This window comes from Meles meles, chromosome 2 (assembly GCF_922984935.1).
Source record: "Meles meles chromosome 2, mMelMel3.1 paternal haplotype, whole genome shotgun sequence".
NCBI classification, from domain to species: domain Eukaryota; kingdom Metazoa; phylum Chordata; class Mammalia; order Carnivora; family Mustelidae; genus Meles; species Meles meles.
In genome coordinates, this window is record NC_060067.1 from 98,848,763 (window position 1) to 98,870,741 (window position 21,979).

Sequence of the window (21,979 nt, forward strand, 5' to 3'; positions counted from 1 at the left end):
AATAGGAGAAACAAAGGAGCATGGAGACTATGCTGAAGTATCATGTGTAGACTTGAACAGCAGCAGTGATTATGTGTAAGGAATTTAAAAGGTTCTTAACAATGAAGTATCAGCCAAAAGCAGAGATTGCGTCTCATAAAAGCACTAGCTGCACTAAGTAAAAAGAAAAGAAAAGGCAGCGAGAGCTAGAAGCAAATATTACAGTGGTGCCATTATGTTGCCACATAAATCCCCTCCTTTCTGCCCACCTGCAAGTCCCAACCTATTCTAAAGCTCACAATTTGTGGCTTTCCAAGTGAGTCTTAGAGCCCTAATTCCAAATGATAAAATTTGTTAATGAAAAGACTCCTTTGCATAAAGCATGAAGTAATTTAATTTTTCTAGATGCTTTCTGTCTATATAATGCTTCACCACACCCAGAATTCCCGTCAGTTCTTCCCAAACAAAAAGAGTCATTCTCCACTCTTATCTGTTTCCTGGCACAATCACTGAGGTCATCGTACAAGTGATAGTTTCTGTTATGATTACCTATGTGCTCCAGGCAAAAGTCCTGGGGTTAATTTTTCATGTAAGTAATCCCACCTTTTTTTTTTTTTAAGGTTTTATTTATTTATTTGACAGAGAGAGAGAGGGCGAGAGCGAGCAGAGGGAGAGTCAGGCAGAGGCAGAAGCAGGCTCCCCGCTGAGCAGGGAACCCTGCTTCTGGGTCCCTCCCCAGGACCCTGGGATCATGACTTGAGCCAAAGGCAGCCGCTTAACCGACTGAGCCACCCAGGTGTCCCAATCCCATCTCTTTTAATGCTTTAATCAAACACCTCAATTCAGTGACAAAGCCAGATGTTCAATAGCAAGCTACCTGACATAAGGACTTTGTTACTAAAACCTTCTATAAAAAACAAAGCAAAACAAAACAAAACTTCTAAAAAACAGGTTCCTTTTTCCTTTCCCCAGTAACCGAAGTCTGTTGCTCCTTCCCCTTCCCACCCCTCACCCCCCTTCTGGGGCATTTTTTGGAAGTGCAAGTATTTTTAGAGCTTTAAAGTTATTAAATGTAGACGAGATCAGGAAGTTGAAACAAGGTCACAGTTCAGAAAAAATACTTTCTTATACATTATGCCATCTTTTGTATCCACATCTACTGTTTTGTCATTTAAAGGCTGATACTCACCTTTGTCTCGAAGAAGAGGATAAACACTTTTAAGACCAGCAAATCTGACTCGGAAAAAGGTTAATTTTAGTGTAATCTCCCTGAAATACACTGTTTCTCATAAACAGCCTCGGTTTCAGGAAGTAGGAATTTGAAAGAAAAAGTCTTTCACTGTCCCAGAATCTGATTGTGTAATTCAAGTCTGGGACTTTCAGCAGTTTTGCACCATAAGACACACCCCTTTAGGGATGGCGTTGGTGAGGGGTGTTCTGGGAGTTGTATTACTACAGAGAGTTTCCTCTTTTAAACAAAGTGCAAGGAAACTCTTTATTTGAATGAAGTCAGGATGGAGTCAGTCTCCTGAGGGCCACGGATAAAGAAGGTCAGTAAGAAACAATGAACATGACATTGTTTTTGATCTATTATCAAAACACAAACTCGTGTTAGGACTCCATTTCAAAGTGGGGGTGGTCAACAGTACTAAAAGGTGAGGGGGAAGTGACAAAGGATGAGCCTCCTGGACGCTTGGCAAGTAGGTCAGAGATAGCTTTAACAAGGGCAAATTCAGTGAAGTGGTGGCAGAAAGCAGATGGAATATTTTTAAATCCTAAGAAGATAACTAAGTAGAGTAGAAAGAGTCTTTCCATCTTGGATTAGATAAGTCTTTCCATCCTAGATTACATAAAGTGTGCACACACTTCTGAAGTTACTTCTGGGTTAGAGCAAGATGATCTGAAGACTAACTTTACCCTTTTATTGTATCCCATAATTAAATATATAATAAACGTGAGGGCCACCAACAGCAAGGTGTTAATGGCCAGAATGTTACTCTGGGACTTTTCCCCCTGAATTATGCACTTAGTTGGCAGCACAATTATGGTAAACATAAACAGGAAACTAGAGATGGAGGCCAGATGGAGAACTTATTCCAGGTATGGCATTTCTCTAAGGCAATGTTTTCTTTTTTAAATGAGAAAATAAGGGGCTCCTGGGTGGCTCAGAGGGTTAAGCCTCTGCCTTCAGCTCAAGTCATGATCACAGGGTCCAGGGATCGGGCTCTCTGCTCAGCGGGGAGCCTGCTTCCCCCTCTCTTTCTCTGCCTGCCTCTCTGCCTACTTGTGATCTCTGTCAAATAAATAAAATATTTTTTTAAAAATGAGAAAAGTATTGTGTTATACATTATTTAATGTATAGCTCCTGATCTCTAAGTAGTATAAAATGTTATTTGCTAGAATGCTAATGATTCCTTAGATTTTGAAAATTTTAAGAAGCACTAACAAATGTAAATACTTAAGTATAATATTAAAGGAGAGGTGAGGTTTTTGGGTTTTGTTTTAGTTTTTTTCCTAAAAATTATACCAGTGAGGAGTACTATATGACAAAGTTTAGATTCAACAAGGGAAAGATTAAGTTATTTGGTTTGGAGGACATGTGATAGGTAGAAATTATGCACCCCCCCAAAACTGACCCTTTTTTCCCCACTTACAAAGCCTCTAGATCTCATAATGGGTTATTAGGACTGGATCTACTGGGGATTCTCATAATCCAATGAGATCCTCTAACAAAAAAATTCTACTAGTAGACTGTTCCATTGTTACATAAAAAAATTACCACAAATTTAGCAGCTTAAAGCAGCACCCATTAAAAAATCTGTTCCATAGATAAAACATAAAATATTTGTAAATGAAGATATGTTTTATTTTATTTTTAAAAAAGATTCATTTTTTTTAGAGAGAGAGAGAGAGAGAACATGCACGTACACATGCACACAAGCAGGGGGAGGAAGAGGAATGAGGAGATTCCCTGCTCACCAAGGAGCCTGATTCACTGATCGATCTCACTACCCTGAGACCAAGACCTAAGCCAAAATCAAGAATGGGAGTCCAACCAACTGAACCACCCAGGGGCTCCATGAAGATACATTTTAAATGTCAGTAAATGGTATCATAACTAAAAGATGGATGCTATGTAATATTTAAAAATTTAGAAGAAAAAATAATAAAGGTTCTATGATAAAAAAAAAACAAAAACCAGCACCCATCTGTTATTTCTGTTCCCAGCAGTCAGAAGTCTGGGCACATTATAGTTGAGAATGCTACAATCCTAATCTGAGGTTTGGTTCTCCTTCAAGGCTCATTCCAATTGTTGGCAGAATTCTAGTTGTAGGACTGAGGTCCTCATTTTCTTGCTAGCTGTTGTCCAGGGACCACTCTTACCTCTTAGATACCACCAGTAGTTCCTGGCTAACATGGGCATATGTCTCTGCCTTCCTGTAGGGCTCAGTCCCTTTTAAGAATTTATGTGATTAGGTCCAGCCCAGCTAGATAATTTCCCTTTGGATTATCTTAAAGACAAATGATTAGAAACCTAGTCATAGGAGTGATATCCTACCATAGTCACAGGTTCTGTCCACACTCAAGGGCAGGAGGTTATATAAATTGCATACACCAGTGGGGGCTGTTGGGGGCTATCTTACCACAGAACTTTCTCACAACTACCTCGAGGAAGGAGCAGAACAGATGGCCCCAAACAGGCTGACTCCTTCTTCACCTTCTGGTGCCCTGCCTTTACAGGCTCTAATTTTCATTTCACCATTTGACCACTCTCTTGAGAACCTGAATTCTATTGTAGTCTTCTATCTTATGAGAAATACTAGGGCATTAGAGCCCTGTAGAAACCTGTCTCCTGGGAGATTCCTCTTACTTGGTTCTTCTTTTAAAAGCTGATTTTTTTGAGTGTGTAACCACAATGCAGGCAAACAAAAAAAATTCTGAACAACATGAAAAAGTACATAATGAAAAATATCTCCCCACATGGATCTTCTGCATTCTCTCTCCCAAATTCTTTTTCTCAGATTAATTATTCTGTTCCTTGGATTTCTTTGCAGATAGTTCATTCATTTACAGACAGGTTTTTGTTTGTTTTTGTGTTATTTTTTCTACAAATGGCAGCATCTTTGTCCAGCACTTTGGTTTTTTTCTTTAGTAGTGCATCTGGCAGATCTTTCCACATAGATCTAAGTTGTTCCGGTTAATTATAATCAAGTGACTCCAGCAATAGGGAGGAGGAAGAGAAGTCCACACTAGCTTTCCTTTGTCCCAATCCCAACACTTCGGGCTTCCACTTGTCTCCCATTTAGAGGATAATGGAAAAAGAGTTAAATGAGAAATTTCAAGTAATTTTGAGTATTTTCACCAGTTGGTAGAAAACATCAGCCATGAAATGAGGCACTCCTGAGCTGAGTTACCCCAAATCTGAGCATCTGAGCTGGGCAGTGGAGACTTGGATGAATGTGTATCCAATGGGCATAGAGTGCATTGAAAAGAAGGTAGGTTCCATATAACCCAATTACTAGCAAGCAACACAAACAAGCAACACTTTTCTTTTTTTTTTTCTATAAGGTGTGATTGTATTATCACAAATTAGCGTCCTCTATTTTTGATCTTAAGTGAAATACAATAGGCTTTCAGGTATATCTGCTTATTACGGGTTACTGAAAATATCCAAAAACTACTTTTGAGAATCTTTCCATGGAAAAATAAACTAGATTGTGGGCATTTTATGTTATTTTTACACTAAATGATTCATCACTGATATTTCAAATAGTAAATACCTCTTTTTTTGTATCAACAAAATACCTGCCTACTGTTTTCCACTGTTTTGCCTTGATAAACAATTCTAGCCTCACTTTTGGGGTATCCATTTCTCTGAAGGGTTCCTTTTAATCTCCTCCTAAATCCGTAGCCTAGGAATACTAACTTAAAGGAAACAGAAAAATGAAATGATATTCAGCATCTTAAATTTTGGCAATTGTTTCATTTCATTTTCTTTATTAGTATTATTAATAACATCTACTACACCAGTCCTTTATAGCTTTTAAAGCATTTCCAAGTCTTACTTAATTTTATTTTATTTTATTTATTTATTTTTTAATTTTTATTTGTTTATTTACAGCATAACAGTGTTCATTGTTTTGGCATCACACCCAGTGCTCCATGCAGTACGTGCCCTCCCTATTACCCACCACCTGGTTTATTTATTTTTTTTTTAAAGATTTTATTTATTTATTCTGACAGAGAAAGATCACAAGCAGGCAGAGAGGCAGGCAGAGAGAGAGGAGGAAGCAGGCTCCTTGCCGAGAAGAGAGCCCGATGCGGGACTCGATCCCAGGACCCTGAGATCATGACCTGAGCCGAAGGCAGCGGCTTAACCCACTGAGCCACCCAGGCGCCCCCAAGTCTTACTTAATTTTAAAGGCTGGAGATCAGAAACTCCAGTTCTGATAATATTATTTTATTGTATAGGTTTATCGGCATTGACAAGTTACATATCTTAGCTTCTACATGCTCTAATGTTCTTCAGAAGATACTCTGGCTATCCCCACTCCAGAGAAGAGATAATAAATGTTGATGATTAACAAACAAAAATGCAGCCTTACAGGAAATCAGCCTCATATGTCGTTGTATTCTTGCTTCCCCAGGCTTACCGTTCCTGATCACATCTAACTGAGAGGTCAAAATTTAACCCCTCACAGAATCTCTTTATCAGATGGGGAAGCAGCAAGTGTTAATGTTATTTTATTGTCAAGGAAACTGACCTGCAAAGAGCAACTGTTCTGCAAGGCAGGGCTAGAATCCAGACAGATAAGCGGCTTCCATCCGACACCTACCAGGATTGGCGGGTAGAGGGCCTGTTCCATGTCACGTCCTTCCTCCAGTCTTCTCGGTGTTTTGCTCCTTATAGAGTCCCACTCCTACCCTGCTCTTGACACATACCGTCTTGAGGTTTTCTTCACTTTTAGTTCATTTCAAACCTTTTCCCTGAGTCAGAAAAACTATCACCTATTTCACTGGAGGCTATAAAGGACTCCTGGGAGGTTAAGTGTTTCTCAAGTATCTTGTACCAGCCTGTACCTCTGGAACCCCAGAATCTGGATGCTGAGTGAGGGTACCGTCCAGTGGCTGGGGCGGGAGCGGAAGCCCCTGGAGTGGTCTGGTGTAAGGTGAGGGCATCATGGGTAGCCACGGGCTCATTTGGAGCTCTGGGGCACGTTCAAATCCCTTCTCTGCTCTTGCTCAACAGGACACTTAGCCACTCTCAAGGCCACAGTTCAGTCACCTGTAAGGGGGACCTACCTTCCCTACTGCGAGGATTAAATGAGATAATACAAGCCGTGCACCTGGCTAATTTAGGAAGGAAGTTCAACTCTCCGCCTGCCCCTAGCCGGTCCCAGGTCTACACTGGAAGTGAGGAGGTGGAAGGGCGGGGAGAGGTGAGGGGTCCTCGACGTTGAAGTGATGTTCCTTTTTCAAAAATCTAGCCCACGGGGCGCCTGGGTGGCTCAGTGGGTTAAAGCCTCTGCCTTCGGCTAGGGTTATGATCCCAGGTTTCTGGGATCGAGTCCCGCATCGGGCTCTCTGCTCAGCGGGGAGCCTGCTTCTCCCTCTCCCCCTCCCTCTCCCCCTCCCTCTCCCCCCTCTCTCTCCCCCTCTCTCTCCCCCTCTCTCTCCCCCTCTCTCTCTGCCTGTCTCTCTGCCTATTTGTGATCTCCGTACGTCAAATAAATAAATAAAATCTTAAAAAAAAAAAAAAACTAAAAAAAAAAAAAAATCTAGCCCACTAGCCACATCCTCTTCGGAGGGGCCTCTTGTTTGGGGCGGTGAGGTCCCACCAGTTTACTGCGCCTCAGACCATGCCTGGAAGCGTAGCAAGGTGGTCGGGGGTCTGGGCCTCGCGTGGATCTGGCGCGGGCGCGGGGCTTGAGTTCGGGCTTTATAAAAGCTTCTCGGCCGGCTAGGGGGCGCAGTCAGCCGGGAGCCGGAGGAAGGTGGCGCGCCGGAGGACCCGTGGCCCGCAGCCGCCAGCTCCCCGGGTTCGCACGCGTCTGCGCCCCCCGCTTCCCCAGCTCGGCCCCGCCCCCTCGGCTCACTCCCGCCCTGTCCCTCCCCCAGAAGCTGCGGGGCGGCAGGCCGGCGCTTTCTAGTGTGGCTGAGGGCGCGGGGCGGTGGGCGGGACCGTCTCCCGTCTCCAGCCTCCGCGGAGTTGCCTCCATTAGTGTCGCGCGGAACCCCGAAAGCGAAGCCGCTCTGGGGAGTTAGTTCACCGACTCCCGGGCTCCAAGGTACTTGGCGGGCTGCGGGCTGGGGGTGAAGTGGGGAGTGTGTCTTGTCTGTTCATCGCCCGGAGAGGGAAGCTTTGTCCCGGAGTCTTTCGCGGGGCTCGGTGGAAAGTCACACCCACTGCTCCTGCGGGCTCAGCGCACGGCGCGCTCGAACAATTCGATGCGGCACGGCCCCAGCGTTATAAAATTTAGGAGTATTTATAAATGCGGGGGGGGGGGGGTGATACTGAAAGGAAATACTAGAAATGGGATGCGTTTTCTTTCTAATTTTCCGTGTGCTTTGCAAGAGTTCTGTTTGTTTTCCTAATCGGAGAACAAAAAAGAATTCCATATCAAGCGGAGCTCACAGAGCAATTGTGCGTGGACCTCTCGGCGTCCCCCAGGGGACTTTTCCGCGGGGCTTTGGGCTTCCCTGGAACTCCGGTTCTCTGCCGAGGGTTCTTCTGGACCTGCCCTTTTGGCCTCAGTAGTTCTTAGAAAAGTACAATAGTCTCCTGTTTTCTGGGACTTTCCCCAGCTTTCAGCTTGAAAGGAGGAATTTCACAAAGCCTCCGGAAGCCAGAACCCACGCTCTACCCCGTAGCGGATGTCCACAGCCACCAAGAAGCTGGACTCTGCAGATCTAATTAGGGTAACAGGTTAACCAGATCGAGTGGGAGAAGGAGGACCCTGTCTCAGAAGCAAAAGTGAGCTCTCTTAATAAGGTTTTCCTCTTGCTTTTTTTGGTTTTCACCACTCCTTTTGAGAAACCTATTTAAAATTGATTCTGCTGAACGGTAGTAGAGTTCAGAGATGTCTTCGAAGACTCACTAGGGGTGATGACCGGCGAGGGAGGTTAGTCGCGGGGATAGCCCTGCCTTTGGCTGTGCTTCGGGTTTCTCTTCCCTCTTGTTAGCTCACTGTTGGGTGTTGGTCAGGGAGAGGGCCTTTAAAAAAGGCTACTTGCAACGACCGATGACATACTTTCTCTTGAGCTTATCCATAGGGTGGGAGCTGAGGAGGGATGAAAATAAAACTGTTAGAATACCTTGCTTATTACCACATGGCCCAGGAGTTTGTTAAACTTGTACCTTAAAAAACAAACTTAAAGCCTGAGAATCCTCTTGGCATGCCTGACCACCCAGGGGCACCAAACTTTCTGTTAAACTGCTTGGACACCTGGCTGCTCCTTTAAGCAGAAATATCTTTTTGCTCATGACAGCTGAGGTCCAAACAGCCTTTTTGCAAGGTCAGGTAGTATGTTTCTTTACTGGCTTTGCCCAACTTTGGGAGGGATAGCTGGTGTGTGTGTGTGTATGTGTGTGTGTGTGTGTGTGTGTGTGTGTGTGTGTGTGAGAGAGAGAGAGAGAGAGAGAGAGGCAGGGGTGGGGATGTGGGAGTGTGAGCAGGCCCCTAGAGACCATATTTTTGCTCACACCACCTCTGTACATATCTATTTTTATTTCCTTTGAGAGGAGTCAGAAGGCAATCTCAGAGTCTAACCCTTCTCTTGACAGCTCAAAGACTCCCAGGTAAGTATGTACTTACTTCTTCGTGTCCAGCAAAGGAGAGGTTTACTCTTCTGACACTCAAGAATGGGGCCCTCACTGTATGTATTATGCTTTCTGTGATAAAGTTCTTGATTGCAGGGCTCATTTGCTCATTTTCATTTCTATATTTATCTATTTATTGTGGTTCATTTGTGAATATAGATGTTACTATGTATCACCACAGTGTTTTGGAACTTTTTCTTTAAGCTCTATACCCATGGTGGAGTGAGAACTCATGACCCTGACATCAGGGGTTGCATGCTCTACTGACTGAGCCAACCAGGGAAAGCACGTTTTATAATTTTTTAATGTCAGGTATCATCACAGTTAGCCCCTTTCATACTTAGCTAATCTCCACTTCCATTTAATTCCATAAGAATCAGATGGTTTGTAATTTTGTAAAGAAAATATTTGTTGAATGTTTGATTAGACATTAAGTACACATGGTATACAATTTCAAAGGTATAGAATGTGCAATGAAAAGTCTCCTTTCCACCTCTGACCCCAGGTTCCCTCCAGAGGTAACCACTTTTATGACTATATAAGCTCATTGTTTTTCTATCTTTCATAACTTATGCCAGGCATTTCAAAAAGCTGCTTTAGAGCATTTGCACATTAGTAATCTTTTTTTTTTTTTTTTTAAGATCTACCATGGCACCTGGGTCGCTCAGTCAGTTAAGCGTCTGCCTTTGGTTCAGGTCATGATCCCAGCCAGGATCCTGGCGCATTGGGCTCCCTACTCAGTGGGGCATCTGCTTCTCCTTCTGCCCCTCCCCCTGTTCATGCTTCCTCTCACTCATTCTCTCTCTCAAATAAATAAATAAGATCTAAAAAAAAACCCTACCAATTTATTTTAGTTTACTTTAAGGTTTTTGTTAGTTTCAGTCTTTCCTGTCTTTCTACTGACCACTCAGAAATGGCAGAGATACAGGCCACTTGGTAGAGGGAACTTGCCGCTCTAGAAATTAACAAATAAATTACTTTCTCAGTTCCTTGAGCTGAGAGACCATGATTTATTCAACTTTGGAGCTCCACAAACAACCCACCACCATTCCTAGTGAGTACTGGGTCCCTGCGAATACCCATACAAGCAGACTTAGGGATAACTAATACTCTCAGTAACCTCCTGCTTCAAAGCCTCTTTCTCCTATGAGGCAGCAGTAACAGCACATTTCCCTCCCAAACACTAGAGTCTAAGTTGGTGTCTTGCTGGTTTTAGTACACTTCCATGGCCCTCCTCTCTACAGATTAACTGCTATCGCTTGTGGAGTAGCTGGTAACAGGAAGTAGTTATTTGTTGTGGGTCAGAGAGGGTGTATTTCTTTTCTGTTTGAATCCTGCCTTTGATACTGGCTTTGTGACCTGGGCTACTCAGCTAAACCCTCTGAGACTTAGCTCCCTCATCTGTGAAGGGTGATTGATAGGGTTATTCTGAAGATGAGACAATATGTGTAAATGGCTAGCATGGTACCTGGCACGTGGAGGGCATACAGTAAGTAGTAACCCTGTTAACTGTCAGGGTCTGTGGTCTTTTCGTACCTTCACTGGAGAGGTGGGTGTATGTCAGCCCAGGCAATATTAGGGCTCAGGAACAAATGACTTAAAAAAAGATTTGATTTCATGCTCATATTACACATCCTTTTTGGTTCTGTCTTTGGTCCTTCTCCCCTCTAGGATGGAAGCTGAGCTGCTCTGGGGGACAGCTGAGGTGGCAGAGGCCAAGAGTATTGGTGGAACTACACAGTGGCTTTTAAAGCTTCTGCTTGCAAAGAAGCTTCTATGTTACTTCCATTCATGTTTCATTGACGTGGTTGTCACCGCAGTGGGAAGTATCATGTCTCTGAAGGGGCAAGCCCTGGTAGGGAGGGGCAGCAAATATTTGACAGTTTTCTCAAGAAAAGCAAAACTATGACAATACAAGAATGTTCGTTTCAGGGCGCCTGGGTGGCACAGCGGGTTAAAGCCTCTGCCTTTGGCTCAGGTCATGGTCTCAGGGTCCTGGGATCGAGCCCTGCATTGGGCTCTCTGCTCGGCCGGGAGCCTGCTTCCCCCACTCTCTCTCTGCCTGCCTCTCTGCCTACTTGTGATCTCTGTCAAATAAATAAAGTCTTTTTTTTTTTTTTAAAGAAATTTTGCTTAGCTCTATCATTTGTTGAAAACTGAATAAATTGAGAGTTTGATTTTTAGCATACACTCATATGTGGAATTTAAGAAACAAAACAAATGAACGTAGGGGAAGGGAAGGAAAAATAAGACGAAAATAGGGAGGGAGGCAAAGCATAAGAGACACTGAACTCTGAGCAACTGAAGGTTGCTGGAGGGGAGGTGGGTGGAGGGAAGATAATTGGGTGATAGGCATTAAGGGGGGCACTTGATGTAAATGAGCCAAGGGTGTTATATACAAATGATGAATCACTAAATCTTCTCCCTGAAACTAATAATACAGTATATGTTAACTAACTTGAATTTAAATAAAATTTTAATAGTAGAAAAAAAATAGCACCATAGCTGCAAAACAGGAGGAAAGATTGTATTTTAGAAATAAATAGCAGCAAGTGTAGAAAGAAAAGGAAAGCATTTTGGTTTTTGTTTTTTTTTTAAGCAGCATAATAATTCCGATACCAACATCTAATATAGATGGCAAACAAAACCACAAATCAACTTCACTTAAGATCATTGATTTCCAATGAACAGTTTTTAAGGAATGCAGGGAACAGTCAACATCACTCTATTGATGTAATTTATCACCATGCTGGATTAAAGGAATTCTCCGTAGCCACTCAAATATAAGGTATATGTATATGTGTGGATATGGAAACAAATCACCCATTTGTACTATTAATTTAAGAATGCAAGGTCTAGAACTAAATACAGGTTTTTCCTGTTTGTGTCAGAAAAAATTTCTCTATGTGTAGAACATAAGTGTTTGTATGTATGAGCACACACATAGTTATGTTTATTGTAGAAAGAAAATTTCTATAGGGATAGGAGCAACTTTTACAGTGGTTGACTCCAGAAGAATTAGGGTGGAGGGAAGATACTCTTTAAAAATCGTGGTTTGTTTTTTTTTTACCATATCAGTTTTTAAATTGTGTGCATTTAATTCTTTTAAAATAAATTAGTTTTGGGGTGCCTGGGTGGCTCAGTGGGTTAAAGCCTCTGCCTTCGGCTCAGGTCATGATCCCAGGGTCCCGGGATCGAGCCCCACATCGGGCTCTGCTCAGCAGGGAGCCTGTTTCCCTTCCTCTCTCTCTGCCTGCCTCTCTGCCTACTTGTGATCTCTCTCTCTGTCAAATAAATAAATAAATTCTTTTAAAAAATAAATAAATTAGTTTTAAAATGGCAGTTCTGTGTCAGAATAATCTCTCCAAGAGTTTGGTAATTAATTCTCCGGTCCTATTATACTGCTTTACTCCACTGATTATCAAAGGTGCATGTAGGCAAGTGTAGATGGAGGCACCACAGGGCCAAGAGCTCGAGAGGGATTTAGCTCTTAATAGCAGTTAGAATGTGACTAATGACAGTTTGTTCAGTCATTAGGGAACAATTGATAAAAATAAATAATTCCAGTAGGAGTACAGACTATGGTATTTAGAACTAACTTATTAATGTCTAATTTTATAAGTATAAAACTTTTAAAGCACTTAAGTACTTTTTTTTAAGTATAGTTAATGTACAATGTTATATTAGTTTCAGGTGTACAACATAGTGATTGAACTTTTCTATACTTATGCTCACTGCAAAAGTAGCTACTATCTGTCACAATACACTACTATTACAGTAACATTGACTGTATTCCCTATGCTGTGCCTTTTATTTCTGTGATTTACTCATTTTGTAACTGGAAACCTGTATCTCCCACTCCCCTTCACTCATTTTGCCTAACAACTTCCCTCCCCTCTGGCACCTATCAGTTTGTTCTCTGTATTTGCAGGTCATATTGTGCTTTTTATTTGTCTGTTCATTTGTTTTTAGATTCCACATATGAGTATAATCATATGGTATTTGTCTTTCTCAGTCTGACTTAATTTAATTTAGGATAATACCTTCTAGGTTCATCCTAGTTATTGCAAATGGCACAATCTCATTTCCTTTTATGGCTGCATAATATACCTGTGTGTGTGTGTGTGTACATCCTTTTTACCTGTTCATCTATCAGTGGACACTAGGCTTGCTTCCCTATCTTAGCTAAGTATTTATTGTATTTAACCCTTTATCTACTAGAAATATGAGTATGTAAATAACAAATGTTGCAATTGTTTATAATTTTTAAATTTCTTTAATCAGGTTTTATAATTCATAACATCTAATTCCAATTTAATTAATAAACTGTAGGCTTTCTTTATGTGTATATCCTCTGAGGGCATTCAAACCAAGGGGATTATTTATTCCTGATTTTTAAAATATAACTGTCATATTTTCTATGGGCCAAGTCACTATATTTAAATGAGAATGGAACTGAAGTTTCTTTATGCCCCTTTCAAATCACTTTATTATTAACAAGTGTTTCTTGTTATTGTCTAGATTGTGTGTATGGTCTGTTGTCAAACTAGAAGTGAAAAAAGAGATAGAAAAAGTAATAGGGGGCGCCTGCGTGGCTCAGTTGGTTAAGCTACTGCCTTCAGCTCAGGTCATGATCCTGGAGTCCTGGGATGGATTCCCACATCAGGATCCCTGCTCGGCAGGGAGTCTGCTTCTCCCTCTGACCCCTCCCCTTCTCATGCTCTCTCTCGCTCACTCTCATTCTTTCTCTCTCTCAAATAAATAAATAAAATCTTTAAAAGAAAAAGTAATACACCAGATCTCATGGGACTTGGTATAAAATTTCACATAGGTGCTAATAAATTGAGCACCTATGTATTTTTTAATTTTTTAATAAACACATAATGTATTATTAGCTCCAGGGGTACAGGTCTGTGAATCGCCAGGTTTACACACTTCACAGCACTCACCATAGTCTATGTATTATTTTCTTAAAGTCTGAATAAATCCCTATCAGATTTTCATCAAAATATTAGAATTAAAGATTTCGGTGCCTAAAAAATGGGAGTGTACTAACATGCCGGTTTGATTCTTGCAGGCAAGTTATATTCCAAGACGCATCATGTCCAGTTTCGAAGATGCTGATACGGAAGAGACAGTGACTTGTCTCCAGATAACTGTTTACCATCCTGGCCAGCAGCAAAGTGGAGTATTCCAATCAATAAGGTTTTATAACCGAGAAAAACTTCCTTCCAGTGAAGTGGTGAAATTTGGCCGAAATTCCAACATCTGTCATTATACCTTTCAGGACAAACAGGTTTCCCGAGTTCAGTTTTCTCTGCAGCTATTTAAAAAGTTTGATAGTTCTGTTCTCTCTTTTGAAATTAAAAATATGAGTAAGAAGACCAGTCTGCTTGTGGACAACAAGGAGCTGTGCTACCTAAATAAAATAGACCTGCCTTACAAGTGCATGGTCAGATTTGGTGACTATCAGTTCCTGATAGAGAAGGAAGATGGAGAGTCATTAGAGTTTTTTGAGACTCAATTTATTTTATCTCCAAGATCACTCTTGCAAGAAAACAACTGGCTGCTCAAGAAGCCCATACCTGAGCATGGTTGTTACTCATTCTGTTCCACCCAAAACACTTCTCCTACAGAAATGGATGAAAATGAATTTTGAACACGGAGGGCTGAGAGGAGAATCATGAAGGATGAAGAAATCTGTAGACATTTTATGGATACTTCACAGTTTATTAGTATATTACAGTCATCTGTTATCAAATTTGGCATCTCATTACCATTTTGAAGTTTTAAATTGTATTAGTTATCAGTTTAGTCATTTGTTACATTCCTAGATGTATTTTGGATTACTGTGTATTATTAAGAATTATTAAGCATATTTAAGTGTACATCTGTGAGGGTTAATGTACAAGAAGTATCCATGGTGATGAAGGGATAGTGTTCTCAGTAGGATTATTTTCTTTTTATGCTTGCTTTTAGTCCCATGTTTTGTTTTGTAAGGAACAGTCTCTTGGGTTGGTCATATTATTTCACAAGTAGCCGTTTTTCAAGGTCAAGGCTGTGGGCATGTTTTACTGGTGGTGTAGCCTGTTGGTACCTGCAGTACTAGAGTACTAGCGTAGTGTGTTTTGGAGAACTGTCAGTGCATCATTGTGGTTTTAGCATAGGAAGCCCTATCTGAGCAATAATACCTTTTCTATGATTTCCTTTCTGTAGAATAATAGTGTTTATTCCCAAAAATAGAGTTCTCCTTGTATATATTCAGTATCTAAAACCAGTATTTTGGACGTTTTAATGAACCATTGCTATGTTTAGGATTCTTTTTCAGTTTTCTTACCAAACATTGACTTTTATGTACCATGCATTTTTAAATTCCATGAATTTGAAATTTTAACAACATTCATGCATATAATAAAGTCAAAGTTTAATTCTGTAACCATGTTCTTTGAAACTCATTCTGAAGAAGGGAAAGAACTGTTCTTAGACTGCTTACTCTAAGGAAGGAGTGTCATAGGCCTCAGGCAGAGGCTGTGACTGGGGATTAAGATGGCTCTAGCTCTGCCCCTCAATGTGTATTGGCTCCAAATCTCCAGACATCACTCCACGTGGTGGCACATGGCCACCAGTAGTTCCTGTGATACACATTCTTTGGTTTCCTGCATCCATCTTAAATCTGCTTCTTTTGGCAGTTTCTCTACCCCTGACCTCTAAATATCAACACTTAGTTGGGCTGCTCTGCCTATATGCTGCCCCAGGGTGATCTTACCAAGTATAATGACTTACAATACCATTTACTTATTAATGACTTCTAAACTTGTACCTTGACCTGTTCTCTGAACTACAGACATATGTATCCCATCACCTTCTTAATGTCTTGATATAAATTCCCCATAAAAACCTCAAATTTAACTTCCAAAACAGAACTCTCAATTTCCTTCACATTCCTAAATCTGTTCCTCCCACTACATTTGTCAAGTTGGAAACCAAAGTTATTGTGAAGTGTAGTTGTAGCTGCTAGGTTGGCTCTCATATTTCCAGATTTAACCAGCAGGGAGACAATAAGCTCAAATAGACTTAATTACTTCCACAGAAAACAAAAGCAAGGTCAGCATGAAGTCAGTGTTCCACATCCCTGGTCCCTAGGGCTATCCCTTGGACATTGGACCAGGGAGGCCAAATGACACCTAAATGGAGGGCAGCTCTGTTGTTGAAGAGCCAACTCTAAACTCCAGCCTATTAGCCTACATCTGTAGTGAAGGGGAGTGAGGTGGAAATCTCTGCTACACTAGAACCAGGGAGTGAGATGAGAAGTTGCCTCATGGCAGCCTTCTGCAAGATAGGGGAGCAGATGATAAATGGCTTTGTCCCATCTCCTGGAAGACTGCCTATCTTGCCATGTTCTGGGGAGGATCACAGGGCTTTGTCAAGATTTCAGTAGGAGTGTGGTTGAGTGTTGCGGTACAGATGTGCAGTGAGCAAGGTCGCCAGAGCACCATGCTAGATGCATTATCCTACAGTTCTCTTGGATTCTCTTGGATTCCAGCTCTACTTTTGCCCCCCATCTAGCCCATCAGAAAATCTTGTTAACTCTACCTCTGAAGTTTATCAGCTCTGCATTCCTATCACGCTTATCAACCCAAGTCACATCATGTCTCATGGCAAGTATCACACATACACTCTTGTCCTCTTATAACCCATTCTCTACACAGCAGCTAGAGGAATTTTTTAAAAAACGCAAATTGGATCACGGTCCACTCTGGCTTACAGAAAGTCAGTGGCTTTATACATCAAATAAAATTAACTGTTAACCATAGTCTACAAAACCTTACATGATCTGGCCCTTAAATACCCCTCCAATATCATATATTATTCTACCTCATGATGCTTCAGTCCCCGTGGTCTTTTCATTCTCAGAACATACCAAAATTCTCCTACACCTCAGGAGTTTTATAAACATACTTTTTACATACAGGCTTTTTACTTGGCTGGTTCCTGCTCAACAGTTAGGTCCTCAGCTCAAATATCATCTCAGAGAAGACTTTCTTGAACTACCAAAGCAGTCACTTGGTCCCCAGCTATCCTGCATCCTATCACCTCGTATATTTTCTAATTGTGATCTGTTTTCTTATTTACATGTTTACTTGTTATTGTCTTGTCTCTCTCATCAGAATGTAGGCAAGAGCTTGGGCACTGTAAGTCTTTTTACTACTCTGTCCCTAACAAGCTATCAGACTCAGTAGATTCTCAAATATCTGCTGAATAAAAAAATGTTATTTCCAGTCTTTTTTATAAATATATAAAACAAGAAAATTAATGTTTTCCTAGCAGTTAAAACACAAATATTTTCAAATTTAGTTCCATCCTGCTTTCCTCACTCGCTCCTTTTTGTCTTCACAACAGATTTAATAAAGTAATTATACCTAAGGAGACATAATTATGGTTATGTTTGTAGACTAAAACTAGTAATGATCAAATAATTTATTATTTTAAATGTAAAAATGTGTTTATTCACAATCCTTGAGAAGTTACCATTCCTTCAAAAAATTTTTTATGAACAAAATGCCAAGAAAAATTACAATAGTAGCTTATGCCAAACCAAAAATATACATCTGATGTATACAAACTTTAAAAAGCATAACACAGGCAATGTGAATATAGATTACCTTTAAAATATTTCCAGTGACAAAGCTACAACTTAAATTATGTTAAGACAGTCATAAATAATAGCATTACCTAATATATTTACATATTTAAAGCATCATATTTATTTCTATGAGATAAAAAGAAGATGAAACTATAGATGTCATTGCCTAGCAGTTCAAATATTGAAAGGGCCACAAGATTTTTTTTTTAAGTACAGCAAGAACTTTAAGTTACTATTTATATCTGGACCTTCCTATATTTTTGAGAACATGCACTGTCATCGCTGCAAGAAAAAAAAGAAAAAAAAAACACCAAGGAAAAATCAGAAAAGAGTTTGCTTACTAAAATCATATTCAATCCTCAGCAAAATTAAGCAATTAGGGAGTGCTTTATAGCCTTGGCCTTTCAAAGTGAGACACAAGCTTTAGGGAAAAGAAGAGTTCACTGTATATCACGAATGCAGTTATTTATACTGATATGCTTAGTTCCATCCCATTAAAGTACCTTGTATTACAAGGCAAAGGAAAGCTTAATAAAATCAATGAATCCTTTTACACCAGAAAGGATTTTATTTTGAAATACCCGTATTGCCTTTTTAGGTTTTCCTTTCTTATAAATCATGCACAGAGAATATGTTCTGTGTAAAATCTTTCTATGACCATTCATTGGAAATATAGAATTTAAAAAAATGACACCTAGAAATTTAATATATCAATTAACTTAAAGTCAATATTCATTTATAGTGGCAGCACTTAACCTAAATATATATATTTTCTTAAATATTACTTTTGAATACTAGCTTCAAGTGTCTGAACTCTGAAAGCCTATTTGAACATCTCATATCCTTTGTTCAGACTGAATCAACATTATTATACTCGGATATGCAGTTAAGTGTAGAAAAAAACTGATATTTCTTTAGGGTCATCAACTCAATTGTGCTTACTATTAGATAATAAAATTTAAATAAGTCACAGGAATAAATAATGTTGGAAAAGAGAACACTTATAAATCTGATCTGGCAGTCCCTCCTCATGCTCCCTTCACATCTGCTGAGAATTAACACAAAATGCCTTAATATTTTCACAGTTAACTATTGAAATAGGCTTAAGAAAGCATTCAAAGTAAAACTAATAAAATTATTTTTAAAAGTGAAAATCTACAAATAGTAAACACAAAGCTATGAAGAAGAGTTAAAATAAATTTAACTGATAACATGACAGAACCATTACATTGTTTTTGAAAAGCAGAAGGCAGATGATGAAATTGCACTTAATTCTGAAGCAACTCAGATATAGCCTATCATTCCTATTCCTTTCTAATAAGCATTTACAACATGATTTCTTATCTCCCTCTTAAAAAAAGGCTCAGCACAACCACTGATACATTCTAGTTGGTTTTTAACATTTGGTCACAACTGATAAACAGGGTCATACAATTTTACCCTATCGTTTCTGTTGATCTGCATCAGACTGCTTTATGCCAGAATCAGACAGTTCTAATACAGGATTTACAAATCCAGAATACTCGGAATTGCCATTATCATCCATTTCAGCACTAACAAAGTCATTCTCCCACTCCAGGCCATTGGAATCATCAGAGGCTGATGTAGGATTACTTCCAGTTTTCTTGCTGCTATACTTAAGTGCTGCTCGGAGAATGTCTTCCTCTGTTCTGGAACGTTCTCTCATTGGAAGCATGCGATTCATTCCTGTTATTTGGAAGGAGTTATTAGAAATCTCAGTGAAAAGTTTAAAGGCTATATTAAAAGACATTACGGTTTAATAATGTAGTTTCTGTTTAATAATCAGACTTGATTTGTAAATTTACTTAAAGAGTCAGTCCTATGGAGGTTATGGGAAGGTTTCTGATGGGCTCTGTCTTCTACATAGTCTAGTTTAATAACTGTTAATGACTTGAATAATAACCTTGAAAGTCATGTTATCTACAAATCTAATTAACATACGGATAGTCTGGATGACAGAATCAGGAATTAAAAGATCTGAAAGGCTTTTAGATCAAACTGAACAAGATGCTTCAATAAAAATATATTTTATTAAAGTCTGCTGATTGGGATCTAGATAGGAAATAACATGAGTACAGGATTGTGGTAATACTGTTTGGCTGAGAAGAAGACTTAATTAAGTTAATGCAATCTTTGATAAAGTTATTCAAGCTTCCTGTATCAGTTTATGATAAAAAAAAAAAAAGGCTCAACTAGAGGACTAAGGTATTCCATCCCAAAATTCTATGAAATATTTCATGCTTACTATTCTTCTTAAAGTCCTACATTCTGTAATTGGTTCTTCATTTTCATGGATCACATAGTTCTTAAAATGAAAATGAAAATGTGAGCCTTATTCAGTGAAATGGCCTTAAAAAAAAAAAATATCCACATGTGAGGGGTGCCTGGGTGGCTCAGTGGGTTAAGCCTCTGCCTTCAGCTCAGGTCATGATTTCAGAGTCCTAGGATCAAGGCCCCCATCGGGCTCTCTGCTCAGCAGGGAGCCTGTCTCTCCACCTACTTGTGATCTCTCTCTCTCTCTCTCTCTCTCTCTCTGTGACAAATAAATAAATAAAATCTTAAAAAAAAATCCACATTAGAGGCCTTGCTATCTCCTACACCTGTACTGGTGTTTTATGTAAGTTTCATTCATCCTCACAACATTCATATGTTTATTTGTTCAATATTTACTAACCGTTTTATGTGCTAGTCATTTTTAGACCCTGGGTATACAATGGTGAATAATCATCCTTTAAAGTAAACTTATTATTCCCTTTTTATGATGAACAAGTTGCAGCTTAAAGAGAGTAAGAAATCTACCTAAAGTACTACAGCTAGGAAAACATGCCAGCTAAAATTAAAGTCTATGTTCATGTTAAAGCTGTTGTACTACACAAAAAACTCCTAACAAATGGCTAAATTTATAATCAACCAAAAGATAATAAAATTTTGGCTTTAGGCTGACCACAAGGGGGCAGTAATTCTTTTTACTGAGTAATACAAAATGGGTGGATTACAGAAATATTAAAGTGAAAAATTAACATTTATTTTTAAAAGCTCAAGAAACACCAAGAATTACACTATTTTCTAAACCATTTATCAACAAATGATAATCACTAATAAGGTAAGAGACCAAGAAATTTTTATACTGATTTTTTTAAGGCCTTGCACTCCCTTCAATATAAAGTAAAATACCAAGTAGATTTCTATAGGCTAACATGGATTAAAATGTAAGGTAAAACTCTGAATATAAAATACCTTCTTCATCTTCCCACTCTAGATCTAGGGATGTGCTGTCATCATTTCCACTTGATTTAGTTTTGGTCATTAAATCACAACTGCTTTCTGTATTTGGTGTCAGAACTGTGGCATCTGATGAGAGTCCTAGGATATACACCAAATATAATGTGGTCATTATACTATACCACAAATGTGGTCATTTGTACTCTTTTATCACAGCCATCTATTCTGTAATATTATCTATAATATTATTATAATGATATAATTTATTATTTAATATATACCACTTGGTATATATTATATATATATTATATATATAATAATATATATTATTATTATTCCTTTTAATATGTTAAGAAACAATTATTGAAATCATCACACTGGTAAGTTTTTGTTAGGAAAAACATAGCGCTTTTTTCCCTTTTTTCTTTTCCTTTTTTTTTTTTTTTTTTTTTTTTGCCATACAGCATCATAAACACGCAGATTTAAATGAATTATAAACTTTTCCAATACAATGAACTCTAGGTAACAGTCAATTACAAAGAGGAACAAAAAATAAATGATAAAATAAAAATGAAAGAAGTCTGTTTTCAAAATGAAACACTACTATGCTTCTATTATTAGAAGTACAGGAGTTCTGACTTTTGAAACTTAAGAGAAAAACACTTAGATCTTATAACTCAATTTTTTTTTTCATTTTATTTATTTTTTCAGCGTAACCATATTCATTGTTTTTGCACAACACCCAGTGCTCCATGCAATACGTGCCCTCCCTATTACCCACCACCTGTTCCCCCAACCTCCCACCCCTGACCATTCAAAACCCTCAGGTTGTTTTTCAGAGTCCATAGTCTCTTATGGTTCGTGATCTTATAACTCAATTTGTGGTAAGTAAAATAAGTACACTTTTGTACTACTTCTTTCCACCTTCCCTTTTTCTGGGAGGCAGAGAGGTAGTAACCACAGCAGAAATGGAAAAAGGAGTGTTTGACTCTCCGTCCAGATCTGCAGTAATAGCCTGAGATTTTTCTTTGCTCCAACTCCTTTTTAAAAAGGAAAGATAGGGGGTGATTGGGTGGCTTGGTCGGTTGAGCATCCAATTATTTTTTTTTTCTGAGCATCCAATTCTTGATCTCAGCTCAGGTCTTGATCTTGGGGTCACAAATTTAGGCCCCCTGTTGTGCTCCACGCTGGGCGTGGAGCCTACTTAAAAAAATAAATAGAATAAAAAATAAAAAGGAAAGATAAAATTGTATAATTAAGGACTAGTTAACTGACCTATCTGGAAAATACAA

At 39.3% G+C, this 21,979-nt stretch overlaps 3 protein-coding genes across 9 annotated transcripts in view; 1 reads left to right on the forward strand and 2 right to left on the reverse strand.

Moving 5' to 3' along the window:
- ALPK1 (alpha kinase 1) overlaps positions 1-1,309 on the reverse strand; it is a 118,837-nt gene extending 117,528 nt beyond the window's left edge. For both annotated transcript variants that reach the window (XM_045998296.1, XM_045998295.1), the window contains exon 1: positions 1,169-1,309. The gene's annotated coding sequence lies outside the window, so the exon portion shown is untranslated. The remainder of the gene's footprint in view (positions 1-1,168) is intronic.
- Positions 1,310-6,990: 5,681 nt separating this feature from the next.
- TIFA (TRAF interacting protein with forkhead associated domain) lies at positions 6,991-17,071 on the forward strand. 2 transcript variants are annotated; one of them, XM_045987163.1, is made up of 3 exons: positions 6,991-7,268; positions 7,786-7,954; positions 13,878-17,071. In XM_045987163.1, exon 3 carries the CDS (start codon positions 13,902-13,904, stop codon positions 14,457-14,459), a length of 558 nt encoding a protein of 185 aa, XP_045843119.1. In that variant the 5' UTR covers positions 6,991-7,268; positions 7,786-7,954; positions 13,878-13,901; the 3' UTR covers positions 14,460-17,071. The 2 variants fall into 2 exon arrangements, with proteins under 2 accessions (XP_045843119.1, XP_045843111.1); XM_045987155.1 differs by lacking the exon at positions 7,786-7,954 and having other exon boundaries at positions 13,878-15,281.
- Positions 17,072-17,277: 206 nt separating this feature from the next.
- The window catches only part of AP1AR (adaptor related protein complex 1 associated regulatory protein), a 37,827-nt gene continuing 33,125 nt past the window's right edge, over positions 17,278-21,979 (reverse strand). For all 5 annotated transcript variants that reach the window (XM_045997990.1, XM_045997992.1, XM_045997993.1 and 2 more), the window contains 2 exons: positions 20,703-20,828; positions 17,278-19,151 (listed from right to left, as the gene is read on the reverse strand). In XM_045997990.1, coding sequence (XP_045853946.1) covers positions 18,886-19,151; positions 20,703-20,828 — 392 coding nt within the window. In that variant the 3' untranslated portion in view covers positions 17,278-18,885. The remainder of the gene's footprint in view (positions 19,152-20,702; positions 20,829-21,979) is intronic.